Genomic DNA, 18726 nt, shown 5'->3' with positions numbered 1-18726 from the left:
ATTGTCTATTGTATCTCCTTGTTCTTGAAGTGACATCTTTGACTTGATAGGCTAAAGAGATAGACTCCTTTTTGTACTTCAAAAAAAAGGCTTAAAAAGGAAGATTGAGCAACATCGGCACCAAAGTGGCTCTATCCCAATGCTAAATTCCTGAAATGCAATATTGATGCATCTTTCTCTCATATTCGTGACTTGGTAGGTATAAGCATTTATGTGAGGGTGTGGTCTATGCAATGAGGTAATGTTTAGCCTGGGAAAGACATGTTTTTCTCATGATGGGAAACTTCCACTTTTTAAGGACACGTGGCGGTTGCCACAGGTTAACTTAAAACAAAATAAAAATCTGACTTTCATATTTTATTATTGGGCATAAATGCTCTTTTGATCCCTTAACTTGATTTCAAGTATCGGTTTGGTCCCATAAGTAATAAAAGTTCCGTTTAGGTCCCTTAACTTTATTTAAAGTATCTGTTTGGTCCTTTATGTCAATTTAATTCAAAAGAACGTTAAATTTTGGTCTCTTAACTTATTTAATTAGTATTAGTTTGGTCCCTTAACTTATTTAATTAGTATTACTTTAGTCCCTAAACTTAACGCTTTTTTGAATTAAATTAACAGAAAGGACCAAACTGATACTTTAAATAAAGTTAAGGAAACTAAATGGACCTTTTATTATTTATGGGACCAAACCGACACTTGAAATAAAGTTAAGGGACCAAAAGAGCATTTAAGTCTTTATTATTGTTTGTGCTTTGCTAGTTCACCCCTTTTATCAACAATAACAACGTTTGAAGCTGGGTGGTGAAGAAAGAAGAAAAACAACAAAGCTTCTTCTTTCAAACAAAATAAAATCGTGAAAGAATAAATTGTTTTTTTTTTTTGACAAGATTTAATTGCTTTGTTATCAAATTGTATTTTTGTTTTGTGTTCCTTGCTGTTAATGTTAATACTTTCTAGTGTACCGTAAGTTTTTATTAACGTTTTGTTGTATATATTTAATTGTCACGTATTAATTTTTAATTTAAAAAATCGACCAAAATATTTTTAGTTATTTTTTTTTTTACAAAAATAAAATGATATTTATTCATTCAAATCGATATAATACATCATTTAACATCGTTAAAAACGTAAATGATGAATACAAGTTATTTTTTCTTGAAGGAAACATACAAGTTAATAGTGTATATCGACATAATGCCATCAAAATTTACAACTCCTTAATAAATATTACTTATTGTGTTTTAATATTTAATTTAATTAATTTAATAGCTCTTGCTAACAAATATCCGACATTAGTTAAAGAATCATTTAATAAAACTTTTTTTTTTGGTTTACCTTTAATAAAAAAATTATCTTGCAAATACAAGATTGTTCTTTCGTTTTACCAATAATTATACCATTTTTTAATGTAAACTTACCTATTTTAAAACTTTAACCAATGTTCGAAGGACATTCATAAACATGTTCCTAATTTAATTTTCATATTATTCTCATAAAAATAAATTATCATTTTGTAAGGGTAAAATTAAATCATCATGTGACGTGCATTATTGCTTTTACTCCCTCCGTCACAGATTAACTGAGCCAAAAGCTCATTTCACACGTATTAAGAAAAATGTATAAATGAAGTAGAGAGAAAAATAGTTTTAAGTGCGTTTGTTAAATATTGGTGCATTATCCACTATTATAAATGTAAAGTGGAATATATTGAATTGAGAATGATGAAAGTAATATTAATCAGAGTTATAAAGGGAAAAAGTAATTAAATATTGTATTGAAAAGTGAAATGACTTAGTTATTTTGAAACACTTTTTTTGTGTGCAAATGACTCAGTTATTATGGGACGGAGAGAGTAATATTTAATCTAATCATCTTTCAAAAAATATTTAATCTGATCATAATTTTTTAAGATGCCGTGCATAATTAATATTCAATGACAAAGAAAAAAATAGGAAGAACCAAAGTTATTAAATCAAGCTAATTGGTGCTTACTAACCCATAATTATTGTCAAAAGCCTAATGCCGCAAACAAATGACATAATGTTATTTAATGAATTGGTAGGGTTCTCATTTTTGTTTTTTGGTTGCCAACAAAAAGTTATTGCCATTAACCGGTAAAAAATATCAACCATTGAAATAAAATATTATTATATCTATGATCCTGGATAGACTTTTCTATCATAGGAAACAATTTTCCTTTTCCATGCTAAATCTCACCATGCAATGAATCATTGAAATGGGAATGTGATCTTTGAGCTTGATCTTGACTCGTTTCACAATCCACAAATAGATAGATCGGAACCTGTCCTCAAGTTTTTCATCATATTCCAACCTTATTTGATAAAATACTAATCAAAGCACAAAATATGCTACGATTAAGGTAGAAAATAACAAATCAAAAACCAGTCTAATCATCTAATGTACTGCATAAATACACAAGCAAAGAAGCACTAATATCAGAAATTGATCTCCCTTCATTTAAATGGCATCAAGTCACATAATTTCGAACAAATCGCAAAATAGAAAATAGGCTACATGACAGAAGTCAGAAACTAATAAGCACAATAATTGCTGCAACATTAGTAAATAAAATAGAGGTCATTGAATTCAATCAAAATAAAATAACATTAATACAATGGAAATAGATGCCAGAGCAATATGCAAATCAAAAGAGATTGAAGCATAGAAAAATTACAAATGTGTTTATTTCTCCAATACTTGATATTATTCAATGCATTAACTACTATATAATTTCCTTTTTCATATCCTTAACCAGTGCTCCAGGGGCACCGGTTAGCATTTCCCATAACTTAATAACATTCCTCTTCGTCAAAATCATAAATCTAATAACAATGTTCATCAATCTCTTGATTAAAAACTTATTGAACTACATAAAAAATTAAACATTCATTCCTCCAAAAGAAAGAAGGTTTTCCTTGTAACTTATAATTTGCAACCTTCGTGGCTCTCCATTAACACAAACTTCCTCAATCCTTTGGGTACTTAAATCAAAACATGCTAACTTTGTATCTTCTTTTATGTAGAAAAGAATACTCTTAATTCCTACCGCGATAGGGCGGATAATGTCAGGTAAAGGTCCAACAACAAAGAGTTTAGTCCACGATTCCTCAACACCAATTTCACCCAAAATCGATATGTGAAAATAAGCAGTCTTGAGGACAGTACAAATGAAAGCAACATACCCATTTAATACCACCAATTTTGTCTCCAACTTCCTCCGATTGAAATCATAGAGGGTTAAGGATGTGTCTTTGCTAAAGTCAAACGAAGGTAAGTTTGTTACAAAAAATATCTCATTGATAAAGTCAAACGACCCCATATCATTATCTAGGCCCAACCAATGACAAAATTCATTCAAGTTCACTTGACAACGCTCCTCCCAAGAAGAAGGCATTACATCACCGTTGAGTTTCCTCCAAGAGTTACTTCTGAGGCTGTATATCTCCCAATAATTAGGGTCATACATATATATTGGCACACCCTCCCAAAAATCATCATTATCATCAAATTCCAAGTCCATCTCCCAGAAAGGGCTATTCATCTCTGGCAAAATTATCCATGCACCTTCAAAAAATGTGAAAACTAATAATTCGAATAATCTTATGGTCATCCTTAACACGATCATAACCAAATGAATAAGGTTGAGTATTAAACTCAATGTATTTATATGGTCGATATGGCTACAAGGAACAATCTTAAATTCCCCGGTGGCTGGATTCCACAATACAATGGTCATGGGGTCAAGAAAACCTTGAGAGAGACAAAGAATGCCATTAACACTAGCTGAACACCAACAACGAACAAATGGACAACCCTCTCGTTGAAAATGAAGAGGATGTGGCAACTCTAATCTGACTCTATTCTCAAAACTCTCATCGGAAAATGTGCAAAGAGTGTCGTAATTTAGGATAAGATTCGTGTTGTCTTCTTCCTCATTATGTTTGGATATGAAATTAGTGCGGAACAAGTTCATGAAATGAGGGTTTTGAAATAAAAGAGACCATTATTTCTTAGCACAGGTGAGTCGTGTGAGAGATTTAAGAGGCAATTTGGAGAGTATAGAGAAAGCAACGTCATCGTGTATATGCGAGGGAGTACTAACCTCGGTTTTATAAGTTGCAGAAGCCATGGATTGAGATGCAACAGAGAAAAGCACTGAAGTGAGATATATTGCTCTGCTTGTTGGGTTGAGTCAAAATTGCAAACTGTTGAATATATTTTTAATATTTTTCATTTTTGGTATATTTTCTCTGACAAAATGAATCAGCTTTTATTACCAATTAATTGCTTTTATTCTGGTACAAAGTCAACATCTACTCCATTAAAGCCTATTTTTCATATTTTAATTTTTCCCATGATTCTCTCCTGAAATATGAACAATCTACTCATGCTTTTCAGACGGCTTTATGTTACGAAATTTGGTTATGTTATCATAGCTCACTTTACAAACTCTTGGGTACGGTTTAATCGGAGACAAACAAACAAGGTAGTTCATGCTTTATCAAATCAGGCCACTTTATCGACTAGCCCTAATATTTATTTTGAAATACCCTACTGATATGCTTCTATGGTTCCATCCTAGCAGTCTATTCCAAAACGTTTTCTTGGGACCTCAACAACAACAACAACAAAGAATGAAAAAGGATACAAGAACTATTGTTCAATTTATTTATGAGCAATAAAATATACATCACATTTAGCAAAGAGCAGTGCTACTTAACACGAAGTGGAATTCACGAAACCTGCACATTATAACTACAATAAACATCATTTTAATATTAACAAAAAAAAAAAAATCAAAAACATTTTTGGCGGAAAAAATGGCAAGGCTAGTGTTATTCTTGTTTTTCGTTGTCAAATTGTTCGTGTTAAAGGGCATTTTCCTTTAGCAAATATTGTTCTTTTTTGAACAATATGATAAAGGAACTATCGAAATCTTTATTTTATTTGAAAAGAAAAGAGCAATATGGAAGCACAACTTATAGTTTGTTGAACAAAATATGCTTACAACTTTCCAATACAGTGATGCATCCTTGTCGAGAAAAAAATTGTACTTAATATTATACTTAATCAAATATATTGAGAAAAAAATTGTGATGAAATGAAAAATACATTTCTAGTGGTTTGCAAACCCTTGTCGAAGAATATGGACAGTAAGAAGGAGAAAAGTATAAAAAATCATTGTTTAAAAGAAAAAGTTTAACAAAGACAAATATAGCATTTGTTTCAAGTTATATTTGTAGGTTATTGAAAATAAAATGAAGAAATATACATGCTTTGTTACAAGATTATTAAATTTTATTTCTGTGTATAAAATATTCATGGAAATAGAAAATTTACGCAAAGAAAATAGTGGGAATAAAGTTCCCATGAAAATGAAAATAAATTCACATGTAACTACCTATTATAATCTCTATTTTTTAAGTTCCTAAGAATATTATAATGTTAATCAAACATCTTTTTTTTTTAAATAATTTGAAATAAAATTCACATCATTGTATTACAAGGATTGTTATTCGTAGAAATAAATTTGGTAAACTTGAAACAAACACACCTAAAATAAATTTAGTAAACTTGAAAGAAACACACACTAACAAAGTATAATCATCATTTTTTGGCAAATTTACATTTTTAGCTCCTTTAACTTAATTTTAGGTAACTATTTGGTCTTTTATCTTTTTTTTTCATTTAAATTTTTTTCTTTTGGTCCATTTTCATATGAATTTTCAAACTTCAAATTCATGGTTTTATTTTCTTATGGTCTTTCAATCTTTAAATATGTGGTCTCCATCTATGTTTGCATAAGAATATTAGATTTGAAGCTTGAAAATCCATATGAAAATAGACCAAAAGGAAAAAATTTAAATGAAAAAAAGATAAAAGACCAAATTGTTACCTAAAATAAAGTTAAGGGGCATGGAATAATTGTAAAAAAGAGGAACTAATGAGGATTGTCTATAGCTACAGATATTCTGGAAGATTTATCCAAAATAACAGTAAGGTACTAGCAGAATCAGTTAATCCAAATTACAAGTACAAGATTAAAAACATTCACAATTTCTGGTAACATCATTCATTGTGTTCTAAGTCAAGTTAAGCCAATTTCTTATGCTTTGATGAGGAAACATATGCAGACATAGCAAAGTTAAATATAATTTTTTATTTCTTCTAATTTCTCTTGCATGAATCAAAATCATACAAATTCAAGTTACATCTTGCATATTATTATGCAATTTGGACAAATGCATTGAGTAATAGTCTTTATTATAAATTTGATTCAAAATCATTAATAATATCATAAGAGGTAAAGAACAAAATTCACATTTCATCAAACAAAGACAAAAGTTTATCACATTAGAAAATCTTTGAATTTCCCATAACAATATGTGATTTCAAAGATCACATTCACTTCTAATTCTAATTAAGCAAAACAAATTTAATTAAAAGCTCACCTCATATCTTTGCTAAAATATTATACAGTTTTGCTACTACAGAACTCTACTGGTGGATAAGTGGAGCAAGCCTCACCCTTGGTTCCCTATTAAGCTTAAGAAAATCTCAGTACATAAATTGGATTGTCCAAAGATAACTTAAGCAGATTATTCTAAGATACAAATTTACGAGATCTAAAGAGTTTCCTAGCTATAGAACATTGATACATACCTTATTTACCTTTCCAATTTCTGCATTTATATTGCCTATTTGAGAGTATTATAGAACAAAAGTTTATGCCCGCAAATCACATAAAGCATTCGAGTATCATGTTTTTAAGGGTTGGAAGTGTGATGGCTCACTTTGTTTGAAGTATTTAAAGTTTGCTTATAAAAATTGAGTAAAGCAGACCGTATGACAAAAGTTACTTCACAATTCAACAAACATATCTTGGAGATTAGCCCGCAAATGCCTTCCTACGCAGATGAAACGATTATTGCTCCGAGTAAACTTCCCTTCTTCAAGCCTTCTCTGTCCAACACAGTGAAAATATTTGTCATATGATGATTACCGCATCCTATATGTGCAGGTTTTTTCTAATGTTGCAGTGTCTCGAGTCAGCAAGACAAGCATACTGGTGTATGCTCCTGTGGAGCAAATGAGATAGCCGAAACCAGCCCCTGTGGAATGGAAATATTATACACAAGTGGCAAATATGCTACGACAATGGAAGGGGAGATTGAGCAACAGCAGCCCCAAAGCCATATTAAAACGTTGCTCCCTCCCAATGCTAAATTCCTGAAATGCAATGTTGATGCACCTTTCTCTCATAATCGTGACTTGGTAGGTATAAGCATTTGTGTGAGGGTGTGGTCTATGCAATGAATCATTGAAATGGGGCTTGAGGATGTGGTCTTTGAGCTTGATGCTGAGCTTGTCGCTGACTCATTTCACAATCCTCAAAACAAATAAATCGGAATTCGATTGTATCATTCAGTTATGTCGTACTTTATTTCATAATTTCCACAACTCCATAGCTGAATTCTCTAAGGGGAAACCTAATAGACCGACCTATACTTTATCAAAGGCAGCTCTAGACATGATTTTTCCTCAAATTTTTATCATATTCCTACCTTATTTGATAAAATACTAATCAAAGCACAAAGTATGCTACAATTAAGGTAGAAAATAATACCATCAAAAACCAGTTTAATGTACTGCAAAAATACATGAGCAAAGCAATAATCCAATTATGTTAGCCATCCAGACAGACGTTTAAAGCACAAATATCAGCGATCTCCCTTCATTTAATTGGCATCAAGTAACAGAATTTCGAACAAATCGCAAAATAGAAAATAGGCTACATAACAGAAAGTTGGAAACTAATAAGCACAATAATTGCTGCAACATTAGTAAATAAAATAGAGATTGAAGCATAGAAAAATTACAAATGAGTTTATTTCTCCCATACTTGATAATATTCAATAAAGAATGAGCAATTGATAAGCCAAATTATATATAAATAACTTAATAGCATTCCTCTTCATCAAAATCATAAATCTAATTATTCATTACTCCGAAAGAAAGAAGGTTTTTCTTATAAGTTATAATTTGCAACCTTTGTGGCTCTTCATTAACCCAAATTTCCTCAATCCTTTGGGTACTTAAATCAAAACATGCTAACTCCGTATCTTCTTTTATGTAGAACAGAACACTCTTTATTCCTACCGCGATAGGACGGGTAATGTCAGGTAAAGGTCCAACAACAAAAAGTTTAGTCCACGATTCCTTAACACCATGTTCACCCAAAACCCATATGTGACTAAAAGAAGTCATGAGGACAGTACAAATGAAAGCAACAGACCCATTTAATACCACCAATTTTTTCTCCAACTTTCTGCGATTGAAATCATAGATAGATGATACTCCCTCTAAGGATGTCTCTTTGCTAAAGTCAAATGAAGGTAAGTTTGTTACAAAAAATATCTCATTGATAAAGTCAAACGACCCCATATCATTATCTAGGTTCAACCAATAGCAAAATTCATTCAAGTTCACCTGACAACGCTCTTCCCAAGAATCAGGCATAGGTATATCACCACCATCAAGTTTCCTCCAAGAGTTACTTCTGAGGCTGTATATCTCCCAATAATCAGGATCATACATATTTATTGGCACCCCCTTCCAAAAATCATCATCATCGTCAAAATCCAAGTCCATCTCCCAGAAAGGGCTATTCTTCTCTGGCAAAAAAACCCAAGCACCTTCAAAAAATATGTGAAAATTAACCATTCGAATAATCTTATAGTCATCTCTAACACGATCATAACCAAATGAATAAGGTTGAGTATTAAACTCAATGTTCTTATATGGTCGATGGCTACAAGGAACAATCTTAAATTCCCCGTTGGCTGGATTCCACAATACAATGGTCATGGGGTCAATAAAACCTTGAGAGAGACAAAGAATGCCATTAACACTAGCTGAACACCAACAACGAACAAATGGACAACCCTCTCGTTGAAAATGAAGAGGAGGTGGCAACTCTAATCTGACTCTATTCTCAAAACTCTCACCGGAAAATGTGCACAGAGTGTCGTAATCTAGGAGAAGATTCTTGTTGTCTTCTTCCTCATTATGTTTGGATATGAAATTAGTGCGGAACAAGTTCATGAAATGAGGGTTTTGAAATAAAAGAGACCATGGTTTCTTAGCACAGGTGAATCTTGTGAGGGATTTAAGAGGCAATTTGGAGAGTATTGAGAGAGCAATGTCATCGTGTATATGCGAGGGAGTACTAACCTTCTTCTTATCGGTTGCATCAGCCATGGATTGAAACTGACACTGAGAAAAGCACAGAAGTGAGATATATTACACTGCTTGTTGGGTTGAGTCAAAGTTGCAAACCGTGGAATATATTTTCAATATTTTCCATTTTTGGTATATTTTCTCCGACAAAATTAATCAGCTTTCATTACTAATTAATTACCACTTAATTGTTTTAATTTTTTTTAATGGATTAATGTTTTAATTACCAATTAGCACCAATTTAATTCTGGTAGAAAGTCAATATAATAGATTTATGATCATTGAACGATTAAGCCATCATTATATAATTATGGAGAAGGATTCTCTCACGAAATTTTCTCTTGTGGGACAATCTACTCCATTAAAGCCTATCCCTTTTTTCATATTTCCTCCTGACTCTCTCCTGAAATATGGAATATGCATATGCCTTTCTTTCTAGACGGTTTGATATTACGAAATTCGGTTATGTTATCACAGCCTGTAGGGATAATTTTTCAGCTCACTTTACAAACTCTCGGGTAAAGTTTGATCGGAGACAAACAAATGTGATAGCTATGATTTGGCAAGACGAGGCCACTTTATCGGATAGCCCGAATATTTATTTTGAAATATCCTATTGTATTGATAAGCTTCATATTAATGATATTCTTTCTTTGAAAAAAATGATAAATTATGGGTGCGAACCTGGTTCCATAGCAGTCTAGTCCAAAACGTTTTCTTGGGACACAAGAACTATTGTCCAATTTATTTATAAGCTAGAAAGTATGCATCACATTTAGCGAATATTGTTCTTTTTTTTAACAGTGTAATAAAGGAACTATCAAGATCTTTATTTTTTGTTTTAAAAAAAAGAGCATTGGAAGCACAACTTATAGTTTGTTGAACAAAATATCCTTACAACTTTCCAAATACAATGATGCATCCTTGCTTCTTGACTGCAATCGGCAAAAACTTAATCATTGTTGTCTTTACATGATGTTTGGGAGCACGACTCTTAGCGGTTAGATCGTTTTTACCCTCCGCTTTAAGAAGACATTAAGAATATTGGAACAAATATTACAGGACCTAACTTGGTGAACTCATATATTGAAGATCTTTGGGTGTGGAATGATACTAATGGTACTTATAACTCTGCGGCTTTGGCGTAAGCTTGGTTGTTTTAGAGAAATAGAGGTAACTACAACGCTCTAGACTCGAAGTAGGTCTAGAAGTGTAGTACTTCTACCAAACCTCAATTATTTTTATTTGGTTGATCACTCATAATGTTCATCCGACTAATAAGTTGAGATTTAATAAAGGCTTAGGAGCATCGGCGTATGTCCACGTTGTTTAGGTAATGTTGAATCTACTCTACATTGTCTGCGTGACTGTCCTCATGCTCATGAAGTCTGGGAGCACGTTGGTATTTCCAATTCTCCCCGTTTTTTTTTTGCTGAGACAAGTGCCATTGCTTAGATCAAAAATCAATTACCAAGAAATAGTTCATGCTTGTTCCTTTCTGGTGTTTGGTGGATTTGGTGTTGGAGGAACAATAGTATTTTTGGCGATAGAGTTTGGGAGATTCAGACTGTTATCAACAAGATTAGGTTCACTACTACGGATGATTTTAGCCACTACCTAAATCATAGGAAGGCGTTTGATTCATTCGGTAAACCGGTGATGTGTTGGAACCCCCCTCCACTTTTTTGTATTAAAATCAATGTCGACAAAATCTGTAATCCTTCGATATCTTTAATGGGAACATGTGATGTGGTATCAATGATACCACATGTTGGGAGGCTGGCTTCTTCAATTTTGAATGACATGGTGACGAATAGAGATTGGAGGGTTCATTTCAATCATGTTCTTCGAGAAGCAAATCTGTGTTCATTTTCTCGCAAAATATTGTGAACAACTGTTCAAGGTGGAAGAAGTGGGAGGTTTGCGCCTCCCTTGATGGGTGCTCTGATACTCAACGGTTCTATTAATGAAAGACTTTTAATACAACTTCCTTTTTTAATAAAAAAAAAAAATAAAGGAAATAAACCTTGCTCAAGTTTTTTTTTTTTTTTTTTGCTTAATAAAGATGGTGGTTTCTAGGGTGAGGGTTCTATCAAGTCCCTCATCGGTGGAACACCAAGAAAATACCGTCAGATTTAATCAAGGGTACAAAGTTTCTAAAAATAAAATTGAAAATATTTACATATGTCCACACACAATCTTTTTTGGCTTAATTATCTTTTTGGTCCTCTAACTATTTAATTTGTATCGATTTGGTCCTCTAACTAAATATTGATTTATTTTGGGTGACATACTTTTTGACAACCACCATGCCCAATTTGTGATGGAAGTGCCATAGTGTTTTATGGCGGCTTAAAATGATGGTTTTTGTCTTACGGCCATCCTCAATTGTTGATTGACAATTGGTAAAACCGACATACATACAAAATTTTGAAAAGAAAACAATGCCTAAAGAGGGAAAAGATTAAAATGCTCCGTGGAGAAGGACGCACATAGAAGCACACACACATCAAATTAAATTTATATTATCGTTGGTTCCCATAGTGTATAATTTTGAGAAATGATTGGTACGTTGATTTGGCTAATGCATGCATTTCAATATTGTTTTTCGTTTTTTTTTTTGTTCAAAACGTGGGGCTTGTATTGGAGAACTGTGGATCTGAGAAGTTATGAAATTTATTTAGAGATTAAGAGGTTTACATTTTACAGTAAATTAGCTTCACACTTGCACCCAATAGAAGGGTTCGGGCTACAGCGAGAGACCAAAATATGTCTCTCACCGTAATTGATTGTGTTTTATTAGTCGTCAGATGTGCCTCAAAACTAACTTACGGTCCATATTGTTTTTTATTTTTCTTTATTTTTATTTTTAAGAAAAGATGCTTATAGCATTTCATTAATAATAATAGATTCAACACATTGTGAGATTGCATAATAAATAGTGGGATTAGCTAAGGAAATGGCTTCTCTTGCTAAAGCATGAGCCGCCGTATTCGCTTGTCGCCTCATAAACTCGACCCTAGAGTTTGTGAAGGAAGAGAAAAATTGCTCTCGACACTCATCAATCATATTGCCAAATTCTGTGATATCTGTCATACGGGAGTGGAAAGCATCTCTGGTTATTTTAGAATCAAGCTTGAAATCTATGTTGTCAAATTGCATGTCTTGCATCCATTGAATGACATGATAAAGACCCAAAGCTTCGCCAACAACTACCGGATAAACTTGATCAAAATGCATCACTTTAGCTAAAACAAAAGTTCCAGAATCATCCCGAAGACACATTCTGATACCTGTCCGTTGGAATTGTTCAGAGAAAGCCGCATCAATATTGCATTTGAACCTCCTCCTACTAGACGGAAACCATTGCACGGAAGCAGGTCCAGTTGGAGAATTTTGGGGCTGCACACTATGCTGCAACACCATATTGTTTACAAGGAATTTGTTGCTACACCAGCATAGTTGGTGAAATGAAAAATGTACATTTGCATGTGATTTAAGTCATTAATTAAAATTTGAGAATTATTCAATAATATCTCAATCTTAAATATTTAAATTATGTTATGAATATAAGTGTTAGTGGATGTCCATCCAGTGTCCTTCCACATGATTGTAACTCCCACTAGTAAGTGGATTGTAAAGTGCCTATTCATTCACCTATTTGTGTCCTATAAATAGGACCTATAATTCATTGTAAATGTACACTTGAGAAGTAACGCAACATGCTCTTTGTTCTCTCTTTATCCCCTTCTCTCTACTCTTTTATGTTGTACAATATCTTGCAATGCTTTTGATTAATTTCATAACAAATTAAACGTAATAATACTTCATTTTTATTTATTTAATAACTTAATTTTTTTTTTTCTAATTTAACTTAACATTACAACAATACACTATAATAAAAGTCATGATACACAACGTAAGTTTAACATAAACTATAGGCTTCTAGGGCTTACACCAACAAGATATGTGTATTCCCTTAATATATAAGATATAATACATTTTGACATGTATTGTTTATTTTCGTAACAAATATTATCAACATAAATTTAAATATATACATATATATATATATATATATATATATATATATATATATATATATATATATATATATATATATATATATATATATATATACACACACACACACACACACATATAAAATATTCAAATTATTCAAACTAGTTTCGTGGAGGGACGGGTTTCAAACTAGTTGAATACACATGATAATAGGATTTAAATTATTCAAGTGGTTTGCGGTCTCTCGATCTTTTAAGATCGTTAATCAAAGCCAACAAATTGTTATGAGACGACCCGCCTTCTTCAACAGCATGTGTAGCCTTTTTCCCAAACTCTTGAGCACGTTGTCTGATTTCCTTAGCTTCATCACCATCGTCCATCAATCTCCTCACAGCTTTCTCTATACTATGTCTACTCACCACTTTCTCTTTTCCTTTATAACCATGTACAGACCACTCTGTTGCACCCACCTCCACCCCAATCCTTCGCACAACAGTTATCAGCTTCTCATTATAGAACTGTTCTCCTTGCACTGGCCACGTGATCATTGGAATCCCTGCACTAACAGCCTCTACCAAGGAGTTCGACCCGCAATGCGTCATGAATGCACCCACAGCAGCGTGGCTTAAAATCATTACTTGTGGGGCCCACTCCCTAATGATAAAACCTTTCTTATTTTCAACATTTCTCTCTTCGAATCCTTTAGGCAACCACTTTTCTTTCTCCTCTTCACTCTCATCTTTTTTCCCTTTCTTCTCAGGAACAACCCATACAAATTCGTGACCTGAATTTTCTATTCCGCTCGCAATCTCGTAAAGTTGTTTATCAGAGAAATAAGAGATGCTCCCAAAACATATGTATAACACTGAATTATCTTGCTTTGAATTGAGCCAACCTAGACACTTATGCGCGCTAACCACACTCTCATTGCCCCTCATAGATTTCTCTTCAAAAGTTTTGCGAATAAGACAAGTTGGACCAAGATGCCAAGCCTTGTAACCCATGGTTTTCTCATAGTGTTTGATGCAATCTTCACCATCAAGTTCAACAAAGTTGTTAATTATGAGTCCCTTACTTTTGCGGATTGCCTCAAGCATCCTTTCCTCAAATGCGACGTATAGTTTTGGTGGTGTTGAGCAAAAGTTGATAGAATGAGGAAAATTTGGATCAACGAACGAACTCGAACTCGAATTCTTGTCAGAATATGAGCGCTTTATTCTTAAGGATTCTATGAGGGATACTGTAAAGAGGAAGAATGGGGTGAAGGCAATGGTGGAGATATGAGGCTTATTGGCCAAGTCATTAATCCAAGGGTATACACAGTCGGCAATGATGTAGTCAGGTTGATCCTTCTCCACGAATTCTCTAATGGGTTCATGGAGGAGCATTGCACCTTTACATATCTTGGCCATGGTGTCAGGGTTAGTGGTGGAGGACAATGATTCAACGCCGTCGGGAAGATCGACTTGTTGGGAGGGGAAGTCGACGGTGTGAAGGCGGAGGAAAAACGGATCGACGAAGGAGAGAGATTTGGTAAAGAAATGGGCGTTGGAGGGAGTGGTGATGATCGTGACTTGTTGGCCATGGGATGCAAACAAAGCTGCTATGTCACCCAAAGGAATCATATGACCAGGTGCTAGAAATGGAAGTATGAGAAGTTTCAATGGCCGTTCAACTCCAACACCATCTTCCATTGCTGATCAGTTTTTTTTTTCTTTTGAGGGGAAATAATTGCTGATCAATTTTCTCTAATACTCAATTAGTCTTTTCAAGGTTTATCTCACTATTTATTATTGAATTATATCCGCACGAGACGCCTGAGATTATATTTTTTTACGCACGAGACCCACGAGATTATTATTTTTTTTGACAGAAAGAGATACGAATATATTAATCCTCACAACTAACGTGTATAGATTATTGAAAAGAAATTTCATTCTTAATCCTCACGAAATTATATTTTATTATTGAATTATGTCCGCACAACACCCGCGGGAAACTATTTTCGCAACGAGGCTCGCGAGATTTTATAAGCATAATAAGTATGACGTTAATCCACACAAACATAACGTTGATAGATTAGACGAGAAATAGATAGCTTTTTAATTTAGAGAAATGTTAACGAGTATCTTCGGGCAATCTTTAAGGGTTTAAAGTAGTAATTTTTATGAAAAGTTGTGTAATCAATGTTTTGAAAATCGAATTATTTAACTTTTTTAATAATTAATTTCCTAATTTAGAATGCTTAAAAAGTGTTCCGGAGGCACTCGTTAACAAGACTATTTAATTTAAGGGGGTTATTAAGCTTTTTGTGCATCCTTGTACACGTTTAAAATATTTAATTAATGAATATAAAAACATATCTTGTTATATTGGTTTAATTATTTAAAAGATTATTTAAAAGATTTTTCAAACATTGTAAATGTTCTTTTACATTATTTTAGGAAGAATCGTTTTAGAGAATTCGAGTTTAATTTTTGGACGGAATAATTTTTTATTCGACTTTACTTATCGTTGGACTAAACTTCGGATTAATAGGACCTATGTATTATTCGACTTTACTTATCGTTGGACTAAACTTCGGATTAGTAGGACCTATGTATTTTTCATAGGAACTAAAGGGTTAACATGAAAAAAAAAATTCTATTATAACAAAAAAAAAAAACTATGAGTTTATAAATATGACGTTTTAAAAAAATATGAAGTTTTAATATGAACCATAGTTTTAAAATTCGGCTCGAAAATTGACTCGAGAGGGATACTAAGTCACTCGGTCAATGGTTGAACCATTGAGTCATTGGTTGAACCGCATGACTTAACCAGATCAATTTGGATGACTCGATTAGATAATTCGGTTTTGAGATTAAATTTATATAGGTATTTAACCGTATTGAATCGGTGACTCGGTCACTTTAAAAACTAAAATTATGACATATGTAAAATAAAAATAAAGATCCAACAATAATAATTTCATAGGCTAATTGCTCAAATTCAAAACATAGTCATAAATATATCAAAAGTATGGACCAAAAGTAGTGATTGAAAATTTTATAGGAACTAAAAGTTGAAGGAATATTTTAGAGGGACTAAAACGAAAAGTTGATATATTTATAGAGATCAAAAATATATTTAACCAAAAATAGTAACGTGGTCTAGTGGGTAGGGTTTTATATTGACAAGGTCTAGTGGATAAGTTTAATAATTAAATAAACAAATTGAGGCGATGATTTCAATTTCTATTCAAATCTATGTTTGTTGTATATTTATATTAGAAGTTGTATATTAAACAATAGTAACAGGTGGTCTAGTGGGTAAGTTATATTCCTTTAACATGTTTGTCCTCTGATCACTTGCTCCATTTTTTAACAAATTTAATTAATTAAAAATGTGTTTATCCATCAAATCGGTCTAACTATGATATGAACTCTTTTACAAAAAAATTTGAATAATACGATGAACGAAATAAATAGAAATATCATTTTGTTAATAGAAAATACAAATAAAATTCTAGATTATACATTTAATAGAATTAAAACTGAACCTTTTAGATTTTGATGAGATAATAATGGAAAGAAAACAAGTAATTCAAAATAAAAAAGAAAATGAGAAATAATCGGAACTAGGGTTGGGAATAGGCCAGGTCGGCCTACAGGGGCCTACGACCTGGCCTGCTATGGCCTGGCATGACCTGTTTAGTAGATAGGCTCAGTCTTAGGCTTTATAAAAAGTCTGTTTAGTTAAATAGGTCAGACTTAGACTTCCAGAAAAGCCTATTAAACCTGATAGACCGACCTATTAATATCTATCTATTAAAAAATTATATTAAAATAATTGCATACATTAAAAATGGAAACACTTTTTTCTCTACCTATCATTCTTATAATAGGCTTTGTTGTTTCATGTTTTTTCAGTAGGCTTTCATGTTGTTAAAATTTGTTTGGAGTGAAATATGCTTTAAGTAGACTTTAAGGGTTGTTTAGCCTATTTAGTAGGTCAAATTAACTATTTGATGACCTAAATGTAAAGTAGGTCTGAAATAGGCTTTCAGGTCAGTCCAGGCTTTTAAACAGGCCAGGCCAGGCCAAGAAAATTGGTCTATAATAGGCCATAGGCCAGATCTAGGCTTGTAATTTTTTTCGTAGGCCAGGCTTAGGCCTATCAAAGCCTGGCCTGGCCTGACCTATTCCCACCCCTAAATTCCTATTGTCTTTCTAATCTTGTTTTCATAAAATACAATTTTTTAGTAATATATGTGTATAATTATCATAAAATAAAAATATATTTGTATATTTTTTTTAGTAAATGGTCACCTTGGTCCTTGACTATACACTTCGTTGCAACAAAGGTCCCTAACTCAGGATTGAATACAAAGTAGTTCCTGAATGTGCACTTCCGTTATCACTTTAGTCCCCGACATTAAATATTTTCAACTGATGATGTGGCAAAGGTTTTATACTAACAAGGAGTATGATGTGTCACATGGACTAAAGTGAAAGTAGAATATGATCACTTTGGTCCCTGAACTGAAAATCATTAACCCTAAACTGAAAATCAATATCCCTAAACTCGTTCCAACGAAGTGTTGCTCTTCGTCAAAAACTTGGTCATGTTCCTCAATGAAGATGTTATGTGGTTGTAGGAGACTTGTCGTTCGGTCCCTAACTATACATACTTACTATCAGTTAGGTTCCTGACAGTAAACACTTACTGTCACTAAGGTTCCTGACAGTAAACACTTACAGGCACAAAGTGGCAGCATCACATGCATGTAAAAATCACAAGATGGTTTCCATTTAGAAATACTTATTGTATTAAAAATAAACAGGAAAGAGGCGTTGGAGCATTTGATTTTTTGTGTATCCATGTTAAAAGCTTGTAAACTAGTATAACATTTGTGAAAATGATTCCATAATATATGAGAGCAATCATATATGTGGATAGATATAATTACAAAATTAAAATAAAAAATTAAAATGATGCACATCTGGAAAATTCAATGGTGGCTTTGGATTGGTTGTGTGCATTTATGACTTAATGATTACTCAATCCAAAGGATATTATAAAGAGTTGGGTTCTTGACATGCTTATTGAGGTCGGTCATGTTAGAGTGCATGTGATTTGGCTCACCCACCTTAAGAAGAAACTTGGAAAATTTTTGTTGAGAATTTTTAGTATGTATCATGTGTCACAAGAAATGGATAAAATGAAATATCTTCGTAGAAAATTATGAGTTTCTGTACCAAATAAAAAAATTAGTTTAATGGGAGTTTTGTTCAATCATATTTTCAACATTCAGAATGGCTCTAAAACAAATAATAAACTTTGTTTGACAACAAATAATAAATTTCAAAAAGAATTTACAGTTAGTGGAAATGATTCTTCAAAATATATCTACAATAAGGAATTTAATAATATTCCTCTAAAAAATATAAGGAATTTAAT

At 32.7% G+C, this 18726-nt stretch overlaps 2 protein-coding genes across 2 annotated transcripts; both read right to left on the bottom strand.

Annotated features, from left to right (window-relative positions):
* Nucleotides 1-2899: 2899 nt before the first annotated feature.
* LOC25500975 (uncharacterized) lies at nt 2900-3562 on the bottom strand. The gene has a single exon (XM_013589512.2). It carries the CDS (start codon nt 3560-3562, stop codon nt 2900-2902), a length of 663 nt encoding a protein of 220 aa, XP_013444966.2.
* Nucleotides 3563-13213: 9651 nt separating this feature from the next.
* On the bottom strand, nt 13214-15039 carry LOC120577311 (UDP-glucose flavonoid 3-O-glucosyltransferase 7). The gene has a single exon (XM_039828474.1). The coding sequence runs from the start codon at nt 14976-14978 to the stop codon at nt 13506-13508; it is 1473 nt and encodes a 490-aa protein (XP_039684408.1). The 5' UTR covers nt 14979-15039; the 3' UTR covers nt 13214-13505.
* Nucleotides 15040-18726: the final 3687 nt, after the last annotated feature.

Source organism: Medicago truncatula, chromosome 8 (assembly GCF_003473485.1).
Source record: "Medicago truncatula cultivar Jemalong A17 chromosome 8, MtrunA17r5.0-ANR, whole genome shotgun sequence".
NCBI lineage: Eukaryota > Viridiplantae > Streptophyta > Magnoliopsida > Fabales > Fabaceae > Medicago > Medicago truncatula.
This window is presented reverse-complemented; position numbering and strand designations above follow the sequence as displayed.